The sequence below is a fragment of the Passer domesticus genome, chromosome 1 (assembly GCF_036417665.1).
Source record: "Passer domesticus isolate bPasDom1 chromosome 1, bPasDom1.hap1, whole genome shotgun sequence".
Classification (NCBI taxonomy): domain Eukaryota; kingdom Metazoa; phylum Chordata; class Aves; order Passeriformes; family Passeridae; genus Passer; species Passer domesticus.
The window spans coordinates 24,983,589-25,005,499 of record NC_087474.1 but is presented as its reverse complement, the minus strand read 5'-3'; the positions used below and the strand labels follow the sequence as shown (position 1 = coordinate 25,005,499).

The window sequence follows — 21,911 nt, the reverse complement described above, 5'->3', positions numbered from 1 at the left end:
AACTTTCTCCTCAAATCTGTACATTTCAGTGCCATCCCTAACAAATAAATAAAAGCTGAAAAAAATTGTCATGCTGACCTTAAAGCTAGCTATGAGAAAATTACATCTGTGGCAAGATAGGTTGTTTATCATGCTACATTGACAAAGCAGATTAATCCTTTCTATATTTGTTTTTCGCTTCCGTTGTTCTCGTACTCCTCTGCTTCCCCATCATTCTGAGGCTTGAACCAGAGCTGGAGGATCTTTGTAAATACCCAGTGGCTGTGCTGGGCTCCCTGAGACAGGCTGCACTGCACCTTACCACCCAGCTCTTGGCTTGCATGCAGATGTTGAGAACTTGCAAGCTAGAAGCTGAATTGTTTTAGTACATTTTATCTCTAGTTCTTTATAGTTATAGTCCTTTTTATAGTTGAAACAAAATGAATGCACTTAAATGAAATTTTAAAGATAAATCTGTCAAGAGAAGGAAAGTGGGAAGAAAGAAATTTCAACAAGTGAGCTCAAAATGACATAACAACTTAAAATGTTGTTATAAATGTACCACTATTAGGGAGTGGCTGACCCTGTGCAAGCTTTCCTTGAATATCTTCTATTTCTTGAAAGTTAAAACTTAAAAAAATTGTGGATAGGTGGGAAATAATGAAGATATAAATAAATCTATTGATTAAAAGGTCATAAGGGAGACACTGACTATATGTATTCATTGTAAAGGTCTCAGCACGTATGGCTGATACATCTGCTGCAGCCTGTCAGGAAGGCTCAGGACCTACAGCTCTATTCCCTTGCTGTCCCCTGCCTGTTATCACTGCTGGGCACCAGGGCATTCTGGCTTGTGTGATGATAAAGGTGCTGTACCACATTACAGCATCATCTGCTGCTCCCCGTTAACATCAGCTGCTAACAGCCCAGCAAACCTAAAGGCACTGTGGAAATGTGCTGGAGTGTTGTTTTAATTTTCATTAATTCTCTGTTACTTTTGAAAACTCTTGGAAAGTTCAGAAAATGCAAAAAGCCTAGGAAAGAAGAAAAACCAAATATGAAGCTGATCTTTGAAATAAGAACAGACTTGGCAGTTGCCATCTTTAGGAACTAAATTTCAGTTTCTGGTAAAAATGAAGTGAAAAGGAAATCTGTAAGCAATTAGAAGCTAGCAAACTGAAGAACAAGAAAAAACACAGGTTTATAAATAACATTACATGTTGGTGGTTTTTATATTTTTGCATTTTTAGTAAAATTGTTCTTTTAATGGAAAACAAATTGCAAATCTGTATTGTTGCAGTTCCTTATGAGTGATTACTGGAAAAGTGAATTTAACTTTACTAGAAAAATAAGAGCTCTCAGGAGCTGAGAATTGAGAATATTGACCAAGGAACACTAATAAAGTTTCAGAGGATCATAGAATTTAAAAATGGAAAACAACTTAAAGATCAACCAAAGTGTCTTCCTGCCAGGACGAAATCTGTACATCTGTAATATATTTTCCAAGTATTTTTCTATATCTAATAAAACAATTTGAGGGTGACCCTCTTAGAAATTTTGTGGTGCTGTTTGTTGGTCATGTTCTAGTTCAATTATTAAAAACCAACCAAGAGAAAATATGCTAATGCTATTTGCATCTGCAGATGATATTAAGCTGGAAAGTCTTTCAGTTTTCCAGCAGCAAAGTACACCAGCATCTTAAAGAAAAATATTTTTGGCCATGGCAGTCACAATGGTGTAAATAAAAGACTCTAAGTTGTCATAGTTACTAACAGCAGTATAATTGATGGATGTTTGGAGCCAGCTAGGGTAGTCACTGTTGACCAACCTTGGGTTCTAAAAATTAACAAAAACAATTCTAAAAAAAAGTTCTAGACAGTAGTTGTCTCTGTTTGATTTTAGGTGATACTTTCCCATTAAATTCCAACTTCATCTGAAAAACTTTAAGCACTTTTATCTTGAGGTGACAATAATATAGGCCCCTACATGTGAGAGAGCACTTGTTGGTGTTTGTGCTCTGGAGGTGTCAGAAAGTTGCTTCAGTAAACTGCTTGCTGGATATATGTGGCACTGCAATGTGGAAAAAGAATGGTGGCTTTCTTAATACCTGCTAGGAATCTGGGATAGTAAAGCCTCTCCCATTAATAGATATGATTTTTATCAGCCTTGGCTCAAAATCTTCCTTAAAAAAAACCAAAACAACCCCCCACCTCTTCTCCTCAGTGATTTGGATTGCTTCTGCTGCTTACTAGAAGAATAGGTGAACTTCCAGGAGATGAAATAATACTCTCTGCAAGGTAGCTGTGTCTCCTCTAAAATTAGAAAGATGGTGTCAAACTGCACTCTGAGATCCACATCTTAGTGTAGCAATGTGATAGTGGAGATGAAGATAACAGCCCACTCTTATGATGATAAGTAACACCTACACATATCTCTTCTTGTGACATGCCTGTGCCATCAAAAGTAGGTTTGGTTTCATTCTGGTAGGGTGTTGCAGTCAGAGTAGGGGTTTTGATGTCAGATTTTTAAATATGAAAGTATATGGCATTGGAAATGCTAAATTTAGGGATTTATTGAGAAATTAGGGTAGTGAAAAACAAGCACATAAAAAAGGGCTCTTCAATCAAAATTGTAGTTGTTGCTTTGTGATTATTGCATCTCCTTGTAAAAGCAGATGGAGTTCCAGTGCTGAGCATGTTTTCTTTGAGGAGTTTCTTCTGTAATGCTCTTTCTGGCTTCTCCAATATCATATTTAGTAACACTAAGCAGAGAAACCAAAACATTGCAAGATATCTCACATACAAAATGCCCAAGCATTTTAAGGCAGTTAGGAAAAATGTACCTCTTTTGAAAATGTAACCTTTAGGAGAAATCTTCTTCACAGTAAAAGCATTTCATAGTCTTACAATTTTAAATTACCATTTCAAGTACCATTTGTAAGACTCAGAGTACATAATGATACAAAATCAATTTTTTTCTGAAGCTATTTCATGTATATTAAATATCACTGATGACTGTTACTGAGTTAAAAGCAAAGTAACAATGTGTGATGGAGATGCCCTTTTAAAAGCATAATAAGAGTATGCCACTTAAAAATAGAAACAAGACTTCTTGGAACAGATTACATCATCTTTAGAGGTATCGCTTGTAGAATATGGTTGTTTCCAGAGATTAATGCTTACCCTTGAGAAATGGTTCATCATCTGTTCAGTTATTTTTACAAAAGAAGAGTTTGAGGTGAGACTCTGAAAAATGGCATTAAAGTAAAATAAAAATATTCTGGTAATTGGTCTTCTAGACTACAGCTACAATATAGTTTTTTAACAACTTTGTTTCATATAACCCTGCTGAAATCAAAAAAGGTAGATTTGGGTTGTTTGTGCATTTTTAGACTTGTATTTATGTTGAGAAAAGGTAGGCAGACACATCAGTCACATCCTAAAAATTTCTGTTCACCTAAATAACACAATAAGAAAATGTTTCAACAGAGTACAACAAATCTTCTAAAACAATCAGTTATTTAAATCAATAGTTTTAACTTATATGTAATAATTTGTTTTGGTCCCAGTATTAAAAAGACGCTCTCAAACATGATGTGATTAAAAATTAAATTCCAGGAATTTTCTCATGTCTAATAATTATAGGAATGTGTAAATATTAAATGTAATATTGGATTTTTTAAAAAATACAGGAACTGAACACTATTTTCTGAAATATTATTCTCAAAATGAGAAAGAAAAGATGATTGCCTAGACAATTTCTATTGCTCACATCAAAACTCAAACCCTGCAAGCTGGTCTATGTGGGCAAAGCTTGTTTACCCGTGTGGATCATTTTGTGAATTCAGAACCTAAATGAAGTGTAAAAAATATGACCAGGGTAGGCTGTAAAAAGAGAAATGAGATTTGGAAAAGTCCCTCAGCCTTAATAATCTGAAAAGGCTAGGAGGATAGCTAAAGAAATATTTTTGAAAAATAAATGAAATACAGATGTGACTGAACTGAGAGAATTCTGCAGAAGTGAAGAATAAACAGGAAGGGGAATACAGCTGTTGGGGAAAACATTGTTTACACAAGAGAACCAAGTTTTTCTATAGTCACCACTGCCCAGGAATTCTTCTTATACTTTCCTAAAATGCTTGGGCACATGCATAATGTAGTCCATCTGCTTTGACTTCATAAGGCCTTAGCCATTCAGCTGTATGTTGCATAGCCTCTGAATGATTAAAAAAATGCTGTGTTTGATTTTTCTCCTTCATATAATGAAACCAAATTAGATAGGATTAAAAATATCCTAACAAACAAAAAGATACTGTTCTAACAAAAAAAAAAAAAAAAAAAGCTACCACCTCTGATTCAGGGTTCTGCCTGAACCCTGCTTAGATTTCAAATGTTGTTTCATCTGTAATAGCGCACTGTGAAGTCTGAAGAGCACCAGAAAAAGATTTGTGTCTTTTTTATAAATTTGTGCTCTTTCAGAGTTTGTGTCTTGACAAAATATAATTAAATTGTTTTGATGGATGCAAGCCATGCTTATTGATATGTTAAATGCCGACCAGGAATAGCAATGACAATGCATGGGATTATTTACAACAGACTTTGTGTTCTTAATGAATCGTGATTATTTGTGGGTGCCATTTTATATTCTGTGCTGAAAGGTCAAATATTAGAAAATTAAACACAAAACCTTGACTTACAGGACTTCTGCATTAGCACTGTAAACAGAGTGGCTTTGCACTCAGGACAGTGAGAGCATCTGGGGACTGAATATTAAAGGAACATGGTAGTCATGTTGATTTTGTTAAAGGTGTTTTTCTTAAAATGTTGGTGTCACATCTAGCCAGGATTTGCAACATGTGTCAGTGCCATTCCCTGGCAGTTTGTACATCTGTTCATCCCACTGCCCTTTGCAGTGGCTAAGGAGATCATACAGGCCAGCTTACTGTTTTACGGTGAGCTTTCAATGGGGATATTGTTGCTGCACCTGAATTGGAGCTTTTCAAGTCCCTTTACCTAATTCCAGCGTATTCACTCCTCCCATCTGCCTGCTCAGAGGAGACCCAGATTCAAGTAACAGTCTTGTTCAGGCCTTGAAGAATTTAATTTGGATGTAAAGAAATTAAAAATATGAATTACATTTTTCCCTGTGAGGACACTGTACCTGAAGGAGTCAAGAAGACCTCCAAACCATCTGCATTATCTAAGATAAACTGAACTGTATAATTACTAGATTAATACAGTCGTGGGCATAGTAAACATGTTAGTTTTATGCTATATTATGATATTCTTTACATCACCTCTGGTCTTCAGTGTTCAAAAGCAATAATTTCCTGTCTCAGTTTCCTGCAGGGCTGGACTGTTTAATTGCTCTCCACTTGCCAGCATTCCCCCCATACCATGCATGGCAACCCTCCTTTGCTCTCAGGTTGTCTAATGTGATTGACACAAGTGAGTTATGATAAGCTCAGCAATTCTCAGTCCTTTTAACACTCAGTCCAGGTTATGCCTGCTGTATGTGATCTTTCAAACCTGAAAGACCATATTATTTCTTCATTTTTGCAATTTATCTTGATTGGCCTGCTTCTTGCTACAAATCTATGCAATAATTTTTTAGCAACTCATAGATTTGGATCATACCAATAAAACATGACTCTCTGTTTTCAGACTATACATGGTTATTTGCATCTATGCAAAGAACTGTTGGCTTTTTATCAAGTCCCTTAGAATCATTTCAGGAGAGGAGAGTTCAATAATTTTCAGGACTATATTCTTCCCTAAAGAGGATATGTGTCCATGCATAAAAATATGCACCTGTTTGTAAATTAGGGGGGTGTGTCCAAGCGCACTGTGGTGGTAATGACTGATGTCTGCAGACTGACAGATGTATGTTCCCTACTGGAACTGCATTTGGGGCTCATAATGTAAAGTCTATCCCCAAACTCTGAAATAATGCTTTTTAGATGAAGTTCATTCTGTATTCAATTTAAGAGGCTGCTGATCATGAATATTTTCTTTGTGTCCTTACTTCAAGGTCCCTGTCAGTGTCAGCAAGTGGTTTTTGGTCTTTTTTTCCTTTCAGCCTAGTAAACTCCATATTCTGGGTTTAACCAGTACTGAAACTTGTTGCCAACAGAAAGCTGAAGCATATATTTAAAAGGCTTCTTAAAGTAGAAGAAAAGCAGATGTTTTAACAAGGCTAGAAGTTCATATTTACTGCCTTCCTTTCATTTAAATTGTCATTTCATATCTGTTCCCTTTTTAAAATAATTTGCACATTGATCTAAGCTGTAAAAACGAATACAATGGCTGTGAGGAAGTCATCCATATTAAAAGTTTCAGGAGCATGACATATTATCTGCTCACTGATAATCTGAGAGTAGCCAGGAGGTACAGGCTCTGAGAGGTGGAGCTGCTTTCATACACAGTTCATGCCTGTAATGACCCTGTGTGAATGAGTTGGGTGCACTCCAGCTCTCAGCTGTCACATATCTCACTGCATTAAAATTCCCTCCTTTGATACAGTTTGAAGTTAAACATATTGACCATAAGTAGTTTGTCTTTATGCTGGATAAAATAGGAGGAGAGGCCTCATGCAGCCAGCAGTAATGTCAGCTGGGATGCTGTTGCTGACTGTATGTTTTATTTCCCCATGAACCTTTTGTGGGAACACAAGCTACAGCTTTTTGGAATAAAGCTGCTGAGGCCAGGTTCTGTCCTGCATGGAGTGTGGACACGTTCATTAGGAGTTGATCTATTTCTGCACAGGCAGGAGATAGAGAAGTTGCTTGGCAACATGTAAGGAGTATTGGGCTATGTATTTGAAGAGTAGTGGAAGATTTTTCGAAAGGCAAAGACTGGAGTATGTATGACCTGTTTTCTGGGGAAAAGGTATGGTTGTGCAGAGATGCTGCTTTTCTGAAAGGTGATGCCTAGATGAAGCTGACCTGGTGCAGAACTCTGTGTAAACACTCACTGTGTTTTGAACATAGCATCTATCTATTTAGCTTAAAAATGTATTTTCCCAAACTTAAATTCAAGTCAACTACTCCTAATTTGAAGTAAGTCTTGTGTAAACACACTTAGCATCTGTTTAATTCAAAATTTTTGTTAAAATAGCTTAGCTAACCTGCAGAAAAGTAGCATGTCTCCATTTCTTGGGCTGTGAGCTCAAAAGCTCTTGAATGTTTTAAAACGGGGTAACTCAGGAATGGTTCTTTGCTTTGCCTGAATTTTTATGTTGTGATGTGATCATAATTTCTTTAATAACTCCGAGTGATTCTGAAAAACTGAAGACTGTTGTTACTTTCATCTTCCTAACTTTTAACAGACTTTCCTTCATATTACAGTAAGTAGTGTTTAGAATTACAGAAGCAGTTGACATAATGTATTTGAGAGTCAGCTGTATGCTGTATTTGATAGACTTTTTTTTAAGCTGATGTATTTTCAGTGAATATTTCTTTATATATTTTGTTGTAATTGTTTTATTTTAAGCAATTGGATTCACATTCTGGGTCTGCACTGTGTGTTCTGTTTGTGAAAGCTGTTGTGAATCTTTAAAACAAAGACTCTGGTTTTTGGCTGGATGAACTTGCTGGACTGTGAATGTAATTTTGATCAGGGCTGTGTCCAGCTGCTGGATAAGTCGAAAGGATTCTGTACAGGCATTGCTCTCCCCAAATGACACACTGTGTCTGCCTCTACTCGACCATGCTAGAGGGGCGAAAATCAGGAAGGAGGAGAAAAATACTACCTTAATTCCTGCTAATTCCTTAGAAAAAAACTTCAGAGGTTTTCTGTTGCTGTTGGGCTGTGCCGTTCAACCTGTGGTGTTGGGGTTTTTTTCCCTATGAAGGGACTAAATTACTTTTTAATAATGAAGGAGGAAGTATATGTCTGTTGCTTTAGGGCAGCTGTTCAGAATGTTATTATTTAGTACAGAGCACTGTATTGCTTGCCACAAATAGTTTTCATGTCTCAGAGAGATTTAATTTGGATATAACAAAACTTTGCTGCTGCTAAGAGGTGTTTGGATCCATGTCTTTGCACTACTATAATAGTGTGAGTAGGGAAGAAAATATGGCAAATTTGCATCAAAAAAGGTTAAAACAGGCAAGGAAAAAGCATATTTTCTTGAGACATCTAAAATTAGAATATCTTGTTGGTTGAATAGCAGAGCAACTTTTTTCATATAAATTTAGAGAACATGAAGTTAATGGGCCTGTTCTTTTGAAATGCCTAATCCAAAAGTAGGGCTGTTTCAACAAGATTTATTTTTAGCAATCTACCCTCTAAAAATAGAGGGAAAAAATGAGTTAGATATGCATTTCCCACAGGTTTCATGAAGACAGTAGCACTGTTTAGTATTTCAGCCCCCACCTAAATACCATGAGTAACCATTTCACTTGGCAGACAACCCGCTGGAAAGAAGAGAGGAGGTTTGTGGTGGTTGCTGAAAGATAAGCTAGGTCTGTCCAGGTAAATCTTGTAGGTTTTGGCAATTGACTTCCAAAATTCAAACCTCGTCTTAATGTATGTGTAGAGTTTTTGCAAGGGAGTACAAAGTTTTTTGAAAGTTCTGATCTTCTCTCCCTACTGCGGTTGTAATTATAGAATGTTGGAGCACGTCAAAATTGTCCCTAGCCCTTCTCCTGGTGAATCTGTGTGAATGTAAAGCTTACATTCTGTCATACAGTTATAATATGTGAAGCATTTCCATGTGATTTCTGTTTGGGCATAGGCAGTGCTTGAATGCGCTCTGGCACCTCTAACAGTTACAAAATTCTGTAACTCATGGTTTTGAATTTTTGTAGTAGAAAATCTGCAGTTACACAGGTGTTATGTTGGAAAAGCTAATTTGAAGTATCTGTGCTACCTTAGACCACAGAACAGAGAGTTCTTCTGGATGCTGTGCTGGTCTGAATCCAGCAGAACAAACTCTCAAACTCCCCTTAACCAGCAAATGTGCCTCAGGGTTACTTTATTCTTCAAAATCCGCTGTCTGTGCATCGTCTTTCTTCACTGGTGTCCAATGGTAGCAGCTAGGGAGCTGCATAGAGCAAATACACAGCGGTGCTTTCTTTTAGTACTGTGATCAGTGGAGACATCAGAGGACATAGGGTTTGTTTTCCTGTAGAATTGTCCAGTTGCCTTTGGAACCAAGATGAATTCTGGCCATCCCCAATGCCTGGGTGTGATCAAAGACCTGCCCTGCAGACAAAGATGTTGTGTAAAATTGCCTCACCTCATTTTGTGTTCAAATGGCTTGTTCAGTATAATGCCCTCTGCTTCCTGTGTTGGCTGAAGTCTTATCTTTTACAAGTTTTGTATCTGTGGTATGATGGCCTTCCATCATACTCCTCCTTACTCTTTTTTTTTTCCTGGCCTGACAAACCCTCATCTATTGTTCTTTCTACATAAGCTAATTTACATATTTGGTCAGATATTTTGTTGTTGCCTGCCTTTTTTCCCCCATTACTAAGCCTGAACTGATCTGTGTTTGCAGATCCAGCTTGGCTTTCAGTTGAAGAAAAATGCAGAGTGAAAAGTCATGTCTCTGTATAATATTTATGGAATCACATGCATAAAGTGTGAGAAGGTTCTCATTTTTCTCCATCCTTAAAGAGACACAAGAGAATTGAAAAAGGTACATTATAAAACAGCAGGAATAAACACAAGGCTGAGGAGGAAGTGAGGCAGTAGGAAAGAAAGAGAGAAAGGAGTAAGATAAATGTCTATGTTTTGTATGAAGGAGAGAGGCAGGGCTATTCAATTTCTGTGATAGCCATCATTGAATACATCAGGAGATGGTACAACCAACCTTTGTTTTTTGGAGGGGAAAAAAGGAAGAATATTCAAGCCAGCCATAACCTTATATCCTCACAGGGTTCAAAGAATTGCTCACATCTGCTTTCAGTGGTTGTGAAGTAAGCAGTTCTGGCCGTGGTTTACTCATTACTGCCAGGCTGGAGTTGCATGGTGTGTGAGCCAACAGGCTGAAGGCAGTAAAATTTTTACAGGCCACATACTGAAAAATTGAAGAGGGAAATGTGGCATAAATGTGACACAAAGACCAAATTTCATATACTCCTGGGAAAAAAAAATCCACAGAGATCCTGGTGTATATCCATGGTCTGCTGCTTTGTTAGATATATATATATATATATATATCTTTTAGAAAAAAATCCTTTGTTGGGATGTTAAAATAATAGCAGTTAATCCAGTGTACCTAACAACATATTTTTCTATCTTAGGTTTTTCTATTGCTGTTGAAGTAGAAATCGCAGCAAAGCTCATGAAGTACATTGCTCCTTAACATGGCATTCTCCTTGACCCAGACCATAGACATGAATTTCAAACAGGAATAAAAACACATGCCTCTGACCCAAAGCAATGAGAGGATAATAACAGAGCTAAAAATTAGGGCAAAGTTACATAGGCAGGAGAAAATAAAAGCATGAGGCTCTATGGTCAAAAAAGAGAACAGAGAATGGTAGTTGTACTTCTTCTGTGATATATTTGTATCCCGAGTACAGTGGCCTCATCTTCAGTAACTGGAGATACAAACAACAAAACAGTGTATGTTTGAAGTGCTAGATTAAAGAGTTATTTTGTGTATTTAATCACAATTTCATCTCTTTTGTATATTTAATTTTTTCTCCCAGCAGCAAACTGCTAATTGCAGCTCTACAACTACAGTTGAAAGCTTTTTGCAGGAGGTTTTTGTGAAGATCTTATGTAAAGATGTAGCTTAGCTGTAAGCCAGTGGGGTCTCTTGGTGCAGTTTGAGCAAGCACAGATCACAGTCCACATCTCTGGATTGAAAACCTGGAGAGGAGAGTATCAAAAGTATAAGATGTAATACAGAGACTAGGGGAAGCTACTTAAGATGAGGTGTTTCTAAGTCAATCTGTCTCATAACAAAGACAAGATGAAAATTGGTTAGACCACGATACATAAGCTGCTGAGACTCCTCAGTCTTTTCATTTGGAGTTTTTCAAGAATCATGGCTTGGAAGCTTATACTGGATGAATTAAAAGGGTAAATAAGGCACACATTCAAATATTTATGGTTGTTATTATTAGCAATAAAGGAAATAATTTTCTGGATGTCATTTAGACTAGGATTTATCAAATATGACTTCAGACACATGCTCTGTAGATGTCTACACCTAAATTGATCAATGAGAGTTCCCTTTATACTCCGGTAGAGAGAAACAGGGTAATATGAAGTGAATTCTTGTGTCAGTTGTTTGTGTTTGCAAGATCTCCATCCACTGGCACAGGCACAAGATAATAAGGTGGATGTCAAGGCCTGAGCTAGGCACACCTAGCATACTTCTGTGGGTGGAAGGTGTGCCTGAGGGTAAGTGCAAGAGTGGTATTTTGTGATGTTCATCTGCTGATTTGTACTGCCTTTAACCTCTGATGAAATTCACAGCAACTCCAGCAAGGCTTTTCTAGAAGACCTGTGGAGCTTCCCAAAATACGTAACTTTTTGGTCCTTGTTGGGGTTTAAAATTTTGCCATCCACAGATATGAAATTTTTCTAATAAAATGTTTTTAACATACCAGAATAAAGTAAATTAAATAAATTGTAGCAGCTTTGAATGACAGAGTTTGCATGAAAGCTGCTGGATTTGGGGGAATAATTTTGGTTATAATGTGACTTTTTTACTATTTTTTTTCTCTACGCTTCTTCATTGTAGCATAAGGAGAGCAGAATACACGTTTAAGTCATGGACATTTTATGGTTCTGACTAGAATCAAAAATGTCAGCATTAAATGAAAAAAAAACCTTTTAATCAACTTATACTGACTTTATGATCATTCTGTTTGTAGACAGTTGATGTTTCATATTGAGTTTTCTGGCAGAGAAACATGATCTGGTCCCAGTTAATACAGGGAAATGCTGCTACTGTGGTACTAATCCATGTTAAGATGTGTTTGTCTATATTCTCTTATGCAGCAATATAGCATTGCTTCTGCCTTTTTGCTTTTTTTTGGTCTTAATTTTCTTTTGTCTACTTTAACACTCTTCTTCTGTTGCTTACACTGAGTTCCAGGACTGTCATGAACAATTAAACCTAAAAGCTCTGAGTAATTATGGCAGGTAATATTCTAATAGGTATTTGCAGTTATTTCAGTTGGCATTGATTTCATTGGATTATGTTGGCTATCACTGTGTTTTAGTGCAATCTTTTAATTGTTTCTCATCATGACTGTTTCAGCCATTAGAAGAATGGTCTTTGTTGGCTTAAAATTTTTTGTATTGTCTTTTATCTTGGAATAGACTTGCCTTGTTCAAGTCTATATATAATGGGAGATTTCTACCCCTTCAGGACATCAGGAAGTTTTATCATCTTCTTTTCCAGAATCTTTCTCTTGTAGTGCAACTGACCTAATGCATCTTTAATTCAGCTTTCACTTACTGGCTGTCTCTCCACGTGAATTTGCGAATATATTTAAGATACCTCAAAACACAAACATAAGTGCGTTTTCAAAGCTGACATGCCACTTGTTCTTTCGTGGCAGAAAGGCAGACAGTACTTTTTGCAGAATCTTAGAGTAGTTTGGTTGGGAGGGCCCTTAAAGATTATCTAGTTCCAACTCCTCTGTCACGGGCAGGGACCCCTTCCATAGAAGATGTTTGGTTGGTTTCCAGAGTGAGATGGGTAATTGCAGTGGTAATTAGGTCCTTTATATGAGTTGCAATATGACTGCAAATTTGCTTAATCAAGCTTAATAGAGTGAGGTGTGTAGGGCTTTTGCACAAGGATGGACAATCATCATTAAGTCCAAAGTGGCAAATTGAAGAAATGTATTATTGGAACTTGGTCTGCACTAAAATTATCTTAATTCAAATGTCAAGAATAGTTTTGTTTCTTGAACAAATGTGGTGTACATCTGCTCAGCTTCAGACTTAAAGATACCATTTGGATCTGTTTATACTCTCCAAGTGGTTTTCCCTTTTAGCTAGACGTGGCTCACTTCAAAAATTTCATCTCCTGAAATTAATTTCTACCAGTGTTTCTCATCAGACCATCAATGAAGATTTTAATAACCAGGATTGAAGCAGATGAACAGAAGTATGCCCACTCTTCTTTAACCAGTGTTTTTAAGTGTTATTCTTAAAAAATGATGGAACAGAGATTAATAAATGCAGTGAATACTTTTCCAACCTAAGGGAACAGTTGAATTAAAGTGTAGGCTGCAAAATGCAGAATATATCAAAGCACATGGAAATCAGGTTTCATACTGTGCGAGGCATTGAAAGTCCATACCTTGCCTGTGGAAAAGTTTAGTTACAAGCATTATTTTGTGTAAAACATTACCTTTTCTGCTCTCTGACGGCACATCATCAATCTTGAATTAAAAAGAAGGGAAAAATAAACTAGTAAGTACTCAGTTATGCTCATGTGAATGTGTAATGGGTGTTCCTTATCAAAACACCACTCAAACTATGAAATTACTAGAGTTTGTGGGAACTGAGAATCTAGTTCCTTATGTTTTCTGTGCCATATGCAGAAATGCTGTAAGTTGTGCTCTATGGTAAATACTTGGTCCTCACACTACAGTTTGATTTAATTTCAATTAGTCTTTACAACGATCAGGTATGCCAGAAGGTGCTATACTTATTTAATGCAAAGATTTGCACTGATTCCATCTGCTGGTAGAGCTCACCCAGAGCCCCAAACAGGAAGTTTTGCTATATTCCAGGCGTTTTTCCCCCTCAATTTACTTATCCCCTCCTTCCAGCCTATACACACACTGCATGCTTTTCAGATCGAGTAAGTGAGAGGTTGGGTGACAAATTAGACTAAAAGCATCTGTTTCTACTTCTATGCTGGAAATGCTGAGACAAAAATACACTGGATGTAAAGTGAGTTAGTACGTTTATCCAGCATAATTTTGGAGATGATGCTCCACTAGCTGAATTGTCCCTGAAATTAGGCTACTACTGCAAATACATTTTGCATTTTATAAGAGACTGAAAGAAAGTAGTAACACAGATGTACTGTAGACAACATAAGGACTCCTTGAAAGTATGTGCCCAATCTGTATTTTAATAATTGAACATATTGAATAGAGTTTTTTAACTAGGTCTGAGGATTTTTTTCTTTTTTTGTTAGCATGCTTAAAGATTAGAATTTTTCTGTTTCAATAAAGATTTTCAGGATAGTTGCTGGAAAGCATCTCTGTGGAGAAGCACCTGGGGGTACTGGTGGATAACAAGCTGTCCATGAGCCAGTACTGCCCTTACTGACCAAGAAGGCCAGTGGTATCCTGGTGTTCAATAGGAAAACCACTGACAACAGCTTGAGAGAGATGATCATGCCCTTTTACTCTACCCTAGTGAGGCCACGCCTGGAGTGCTGTATCCAGTTCTGGGCTCCTCAGTGAAAAGAGACATGGGGCTCCTGAACTGGGTCAGTGGAGAGTGACAAAATGGTTTAGGGACTGAAGCATCTCTTACAAGGAAAGGCTGAGGGAGCTGGGCCTGTTCAGATTCTGGAAGAGATGACTGAGAAAGGACCTAGTCAATATCTCTAAGTGCCTGAAGGGAGAGTGCCAAAAGGATGGTCCAGGTTCTTCTTGATAGTCCCAAGCAACAGGACAAAAGGGACTGGGCAGAAACTGATGCACAGGAAATTCCACCTGAACATGAGAAAGAAACATGAAACAACTTCACTGTGCAGGTGGCCATGCACTGGAATAGGTTGTCCAGAGAGGCTGTGGAGTCTCTGTCACAGGAGATGCTCAAGAACTGTCTGAATTCAGTCCTGTGCTGTGTGCTCTGGGATGACCATGCTTGAGCAGGGAGGTTGAACCAGAGGATCTACTGTGGTCCCTTCCAACTTGATCCATTTTGGGATACTGTTTAGGAAACTGTGTTAGCAAATATTTTCCCGTACAATAAAGCATTCTAGAATCTGATTTTTGAGCGCCCAGAATTTAGGATTGTAGCATTTCAGTCCTTTGAAATGATTTTAGGTTTGTCTGGTATCTTATAGTTTATCAAGCTGTTGATTGAATAAGATACTGATTTCCAAATTTATGTTTTCTTGTGCTCTTTATGAATATTGTACTTAGTTGTTTGCATTGGGAAATTAAAGGCAGATTGCGCCAGGTTGCTGCTTAGAAAAAGAGAAAGAGTAATAATCTTTTTTGTGTCAAGAGTACTGTAAGATTTTCTTGTATGATCTAGCACCTATAGTTTCAGATGGTTAGAAGCTCATTTATCATAAAATGTTCAGGTTGTGTTTGGATCAAGGCAGTTCTCCTAGGGTCAGTAAAATCCTGACAGTTTTCAGACCAGGATTTTCAAGAAACTTTGTATGTTCAGCATTAATAAATTTAAATATATGAATAAAAATTTGCAGTACTGAGACCACAATGAGGTTCTGTTTCTCATGTCTTAGAGAGTAATTGCAGAGAAAGGAGAAGAAGATTAGTATGTATTATATCAGCTTTCCCCTGAGTAGAGAACCAAAGGTTCATTCTGATAACTTGTGTGGTATTAAGTAGATTATGCTTTGTAAGCACTAAGGTTTAATACCTAATTCCTGAAGCCAACAAGTAATCTTAAAAGATGTCTAATAATAATAATTTCAATTGAAAATGCATTTATTGGCACAGATAGAAAGCAAAAGATCTTGCTGATGTAGTGTGTGGTGTTCTTTCTTAGTTGTCCTACACTGCTGCTGAAAAAAGGAGATTACTTCTGCTCAATAAACTTTCAATATATCAAAAAACCTAAAAGCTTGCTTAATTTAATAGTTTTCATAATACCACATCTTTCCTGGTTGGCAAAAGAAATGTGTATCATTTGGTAAGGCAGCATTAAGTATCTTGAATCATCTGTATGAGCATGATAAACATAAAGGCTTGTATTCCACATTGTGTTGTGGATCACCTCTTTCTCTTTATGAATGCTTTAGTTTTTAAAAGAGACTATAATTACATGTTCAGTTAAGATAAATGACAACCTTTATTCTTTGCTAAATGTCCCTGAAGAATGAATGCAGGAAGACTGCAATTCAAACTATACAGGTACTTTTGTTTTATGGATATTTTTTTCTTTCTTAAGGAGTTGGAGTAGGAATTCATAATTACATTTAGTAGTACTTCTTTTCTTAAAAATTGTGGCTCACCATCTCTGGCAGACTATTTATAGTCCCCAGAATTCACATTCTTTGCTTACTTCGACTTTCTGTCTACAAAGCCACAGCTGTTCTTACTATGCTTTCAGCAGTGCTGTGATATACCAAGTAGGAAAGGGATTCTGTTCTCAGCTTCACCACTGTAAAATATGGTTATATATGTGACACATTTCCATTTACAGCAGTTGAATTTCTCTGGATTTTCATGGCTGTAACTGAGATTAGTTTTTTCAAAGCCCAACAACATCTCTTACTTAAATCCCTACCCATTGCAGCAATTCTTAGTGGCAAAAGATGTACATAATCCCATATTTGGATTTCAGCTAGAAGTTCTTTTCTGCACAAGCTCATGACTTTCTTCACAACTCTCCTTTTCACTCTGAAGTTTCACTGTGCCCTCAGGCACTTGCAGCTAAAGCAAATAAAGGATTTGAGGACCTAACACAGGACAAATGTCTTTATCCAGCACTGGATAAAGCTTCTATACTTCTGCTGCCACTGCTCCTGTCTTCCTCCATTGCTGCTCAGTTTTGGAGGTCCATAAGCTCTTTAACCATGTGCTGTTTGGACTAGACAGATGTGCCCAAGATGGCACTGCTGGCATGCATAGCATGGTGCCTTGCGTGGGCTTCCATCAGGCACAAGCTGGGAGTGTAACAATCCTTGGGGATCCCAAACTAAGAAGCAGCCTTAGCTCATGCTAGTGTAATTCTGGCTGAGTGAGGCTTTTCATGAGATTCCATACCTTATGGTAGATATCTTGGCAGTAGCTGCTCCTTGCTTTTTATATCATAGCTTAGTATTTGTCATGCTTGCCTGAGAAGTGGAAGCCATTGGAGCCATTTCCTCCTTCCTGAGGAAAATCAAATTATCTCTACCTCACTAAAACATCTCCTGACTACCTAAGAAGTCTTCCATCTTCTACAGACGCCTTTGTTTTTTTGAGCTCTCCAACATATGAAGACAGCAAACAAGTCGTCTGTAAGATATTTTATTCACGCTTAGAGTGCTGGATCCAGTCAGATATTTCAGCTGTCTTTGTTATTACTAGAACTCAAGATTTGTTCACTGGTGGCTTGGTGGAGTTACCCTCTGTTCCGGTTTAAAGGCAAAACCAGTGAGAGATTCCAAGTCAGAAATACAATTTATTAGGAAAAGGGAAAAAAAACAAATACATACAATAATACAAAAGAAAAACCACTGACAGAGTTGGAATATAACCTGACACCCTGCTAGTTAGGGTGGTGGTAACAGTCCAGATGAAATGGTCTTGTTGAAGTGGTGATCCTGTAGAAATGATCTGGTACCTCCTGTCCTGTGACAACCAGTGGGTAAGGGTGGCTATTCCTCTGGGAATCCAGTGGAAAGACTGACTGCTCTGTCCCAAAATCCAGATTATATCCAGGTGGGGATTGGGGATGCTTAGCTCCTCCCCCCGAGGCACAGCATCTCACAATGGGCTGCTGTCCTTCTGAGTCACACCGTGGGTCCTTGATTACCTGTTAAACAGAAATTGCTCCTGGAGGGAATTATCTCTGAGTCATGGGGCAAGGCATTGATGGGCCCGTTAACAGGAGATAAGGAAAAAAACAATGCCCCCCCCCCAACCCTGGTTTCAGCAGCTCTTGAGGATGGGAATATAATACATTTTTATATTGTAACCTAGGACACCATGGAAGACTTCCTGTTTTAGATGAATGCAGTAAACACAGAGCTCTGAAGGTAGAGTAGCACTGCTCTTTACTGAAAAAAGAAGAAGTGTTTGCTTTTTTTCATTTGGCAACATCTTTTTCTAAATCTCACCTCTAAGATTCTGCATTTGTGACAGATTTTGAATTGTGATAGTTTCTTCCTTATGAACAGATTAGGCTGATGTGCAGTATTGCTGAAGCAGAACTGATCTGATCAGTAAAACAAAGATGCCACGTGTCCAGCAATCCAGGAGTCCCACAATTTGTATGAGTAGGTCATCTGATGAATTTGTGATACAGATCTTCGGCTGGTTTTCTGCCTGGTTGGAGGTCTTGTATACTCTGAGTTTGGGAAAATAAGAGCAGAAGTACAGCAAACATAACATTTCAGATTGCATTATTCAATATCTGTATTTGTTGTACTTGCTGCAAAGTTCCAGATTGACTTCTGAAGATAGGAGCATACTAGTTCAACAAATCTTTGACTGAGTTTGGGTGTTCTGGACAAAATGGTTTTACTCTCCAAGTTAGGCCAGAAAAGGAAAGAAATATATGATTTACTTCAGTAGTTTGTTTTCATTGTGAAGCATTTTATTTTTTTGGTAAATATTTTATTTTGGCTATGAAGGTGTTATAGGAGATTCATTATATTTTGTGGTTTGATTGTTTCCCATTCCATTGGAAGAAAATGATAACAAAGCTTGTTTACAGAATTTAAATACTTTTCATTAATATAATATTTTGGTAGTGTGCAAAGCTGTCACAAAAATGGAAAATCCTGGATACTAAATGAGTACATCTACTTTCTACACTGATACCAAATTATGTCAGTGTTGCTGTCAAGCACATGCAGTTGGTGGAACAGGGTGTTGTATATGTACTTAACATACAGGTATATGTACTTAATAGGTGATAGAAAAATAATTTGAAAAAATAAAACCCCTTGAAAATAAAATTGTTAGTTCCTAGGAAAAGGGGGCTTGATATTTTTTCTGAAACAGAAAAGTAAGCAGAAAAGACACTCCCATTTTAGAAGGATAACTTTAATGAGTGAAAGTTCTATAGTGATCCAAAGATATTGATGTGCTGTATCATTGCAGACAGAATTTAACTTTTTACTTTTAAACTTTATCAGTGTAATTTGTTTCTTGCTGTAGGTACATGGAAACTGACTGTGCACCTGTATATTATATTGTAAACTTTTAGCTCCAAATTTGTTGGTTGGGCTTTGAATTTGTCTTTCTTGAAAGAGATACCAATATAAGTATCTTTTCCAGTTGTTCTTAGTGTATGTTTTATACTAATATCCATCTTACAAAAGAGGTGTTAGAAAACAAAAATTCTTCTCTGGATATATTACAAAAAACAATAACAGAGAAGATAGTAAGATAGTATAATTTATCAGCCAGTTTATCTTAATTTCAGTGGGATTGATGAAAATAAAACTGTAATTGAATCTGTTCAGTTGTCTGATTTCCCTAGAAGTTGTATTAGTTTGCTCTTTCCTTAAAAATAGAGAAAAAAATCACTACATAAACAATTGTCCCTTTTTGTGAAGGTTCAAGCACAAGTGCGACATGCAAAACTCAACTTTGACAAACTGAAGACTGATGTCTGTCAAAAAGTGGATCTTCTGGGAGCCAGCAGATGCAACCTCCTTTCTCACGTGTTAACAACATATCAGGTATCCAAGGAAAATGTTGACCTCTGAAAGAATGTTTTCCTGTAATGTGGCTTTTTAAGAGGTTACCATGGCAATATTCAACCGTAAGAATATGTAGCTAGTGTTGGAAGGAAGATGTGAAATTTGCACTGAAAACAGATTTGTGTTAACATTGGCACTGAAATTTTACCTTGTCTTACAGACAACGCTGCTTCATTTTTGGGAAAAAACTTCACACACAATGGCAGCCATCCATGAAAGTTTCAAAGGTTATCAGCCATATGAATTCACTATGTTAAAGGTAAGGAATATATAGATATGTGTGTTTGCCCAGTGATAAGCAGTAAGAGATCATACAAGAGTGTAGAAAGCTTGTTGATATTTTCTCCATATTTTTTCTGACACCTTTTCCCTGTTTTGTCTTTTCATTTAAATACAAGTTTTCTGTTTAATGTCCTTGTGACCAGCTGTGCTGGTGGGCTCCTTTCTTACCTTCCTGATGTTAAAAGGTTTCTGAAGATGTTTTTATGTTTGCTTTGATCCAGAACAATTTCAGTCTAATTTGTGTAGGTAGCCTGTATTGTTGCTGGGTATTTATTCTTTATGCTCTTTTGTATCTAAAAGTTTGATTATTTGAACAACACATAGAATGTTTCAAGATGTATAATAACATTTGGACACCTTGGAGAGGAACTTGGGGAAAAAAATGCATCTGCTTTGGTGTACCCTTGTGATGGAAGAGGAGGGACATTTGGGGATACTTTGTGCCTTTTGAACTTCCTCCTGTGAAACATTTCACCATGCTTTAAATTTGAAATTAGATTGGGAATCTATGATAAAGAAATACCATCTATTTTGAACCCACACATGTAGCAAGCAACCCCATGAAGCAAAAATAACTGTAAAAATGGTTGTGAATATTGTAGTGTGTTTAGGATGCAGCTTCTGTTATGAAAATCTTAACCCATTATATTGCTCACCTCCTGCACTGAAAAGATGTGATTTCCTGTTTTTCCACTGATATATATGCTGATAAATGATGCTAATCAGGAGATAGTTTAAAACTATAGGATTTTACGTAATTCTGTAAAAACAGCTGCTTGGGGGTAAGACTGTGTTACTGGCTTTTAGTATCAGGGCTTTTTTTTCTTTCAGTCTCTGGAGTATGGGGTTATTTGCTGTACCAAAGTCTTCTCCATGATCTCTTGTCCCCAGCAATTAGTTTCTGATTGTTTACATTAAATGATTACTAAGGTGATTAAATCAAAATCTGGTGATTGCATCAGGTGAGACTGTGTTGCCTAAGAGAATAGATGTCTGCTGCTACTTCAGTTGCATTACTAGGGTAAGTGAGCTCTGCTTGTCACTTCTGGAGGGTATGGTGAGTCCCATCTCACCTCTGCTACACCTGGGTGTGGAATAACAATAGGTGATTATGGTTAGGGAACTGATCCTTACCAGTCATATCATACATACATGCCAGAGTAACTATATATTAAAAAGGAGCTGCAAACTAATTTTACATTGAGATTATGAGGTATTATTTTTTAATGAAGTATGGTAGATAGCTATAGCTGATCTAAGGTCATGTAGTTTCTGATGGAAAAACTTTTGATCTAAAAATGTACCCAATGGAGATACCATGTCTGTTGTTGACTTTATGCCTGAAAATATAAAATCAGAATATATACTGGATTAAAATATACATAAAATATTTCAATGTGCCCCTCTCTACATTTAATTGGAAGTTTCTTCTGCCTGATACCATAAAAGGGGTCTTTCTTAAACGGAAATTTTGAATTTGATGCTTGCAAATAATTTTTGTCTTTTATGATCCCATAAAAGAAAAAAATTTGCTCATACAAATTAAACTAAGCAGATGTGAATGTGGGATTAGTGTTCTACTTTAAAACAAGAAACTAATGCAAGTTAATATTTGATTTAGACATAGATTGTTTTACTGAAAAATCAAGAGGTGCTATGTACTAGAAAACTGCTATTTGTATTTTGTAGTATAAATATGTATTTGTGTACCAGGTTTACCTCAGGAAAGAGACTCTGAAATGCCTCTTGGGATTGTTTCTGGAAAGAAAACATTGTCTTTAGAGATGTTTGCCAAACTCCCTTAATGAAAAGCAGCCCATTTGTTTTCTTTGCTTCGGGGTATGTGCAGAGAGCAGTATAATTGTGCTATTGCAGCTGTATTTTGTAACTCTTGAGTTTTGTGTTTGATGAAAGATCATTATTAATGTGCTAACAGCTCTATGTATAGTGATGTAAAAGTATCTGTTACTGTATCCATCGCTTTACTATTACAGGTGATGGGCTGCTGTCTTGGTAAAGCCATTAAGGTTTCATTGTCTTGAAATTAACATATATGAAATGAATTAAAGTTTATTTCAGGAACTACCTCTCATGAA

At 37.0% G+C, this 21,911-nt stretch overlaps 1 protein-coding gene across 7 annotated transcripts in view; it reads left to right on the top strand.

The window, feature by feature from the left end:
• ICA1 (islet cell autoantigen 1) overlaps positions 1-21,911 on the top strand; it is a 66,139-nt gene that overhangs the window by 22,966 nt on the left and 21,262 nt on the right. For all 7 annotated transcript variants that reach the window (XM_064411123.1, XM_064411127.1, XM_064411108.1 and 4 more), the window contains 2 exons: positions 19,387-19,512; positions 19,694-19,792. In XM_064411123.1, coding sequence (XP_064267193.1) covers positions 19,387-19,512; positions 19,694-19,792 — 225 coding nt within the window. The remainder of the gene's footprint in view (positions 1-19,386; positions 19,513-19,693; positions 19,793-21,911) is intronic.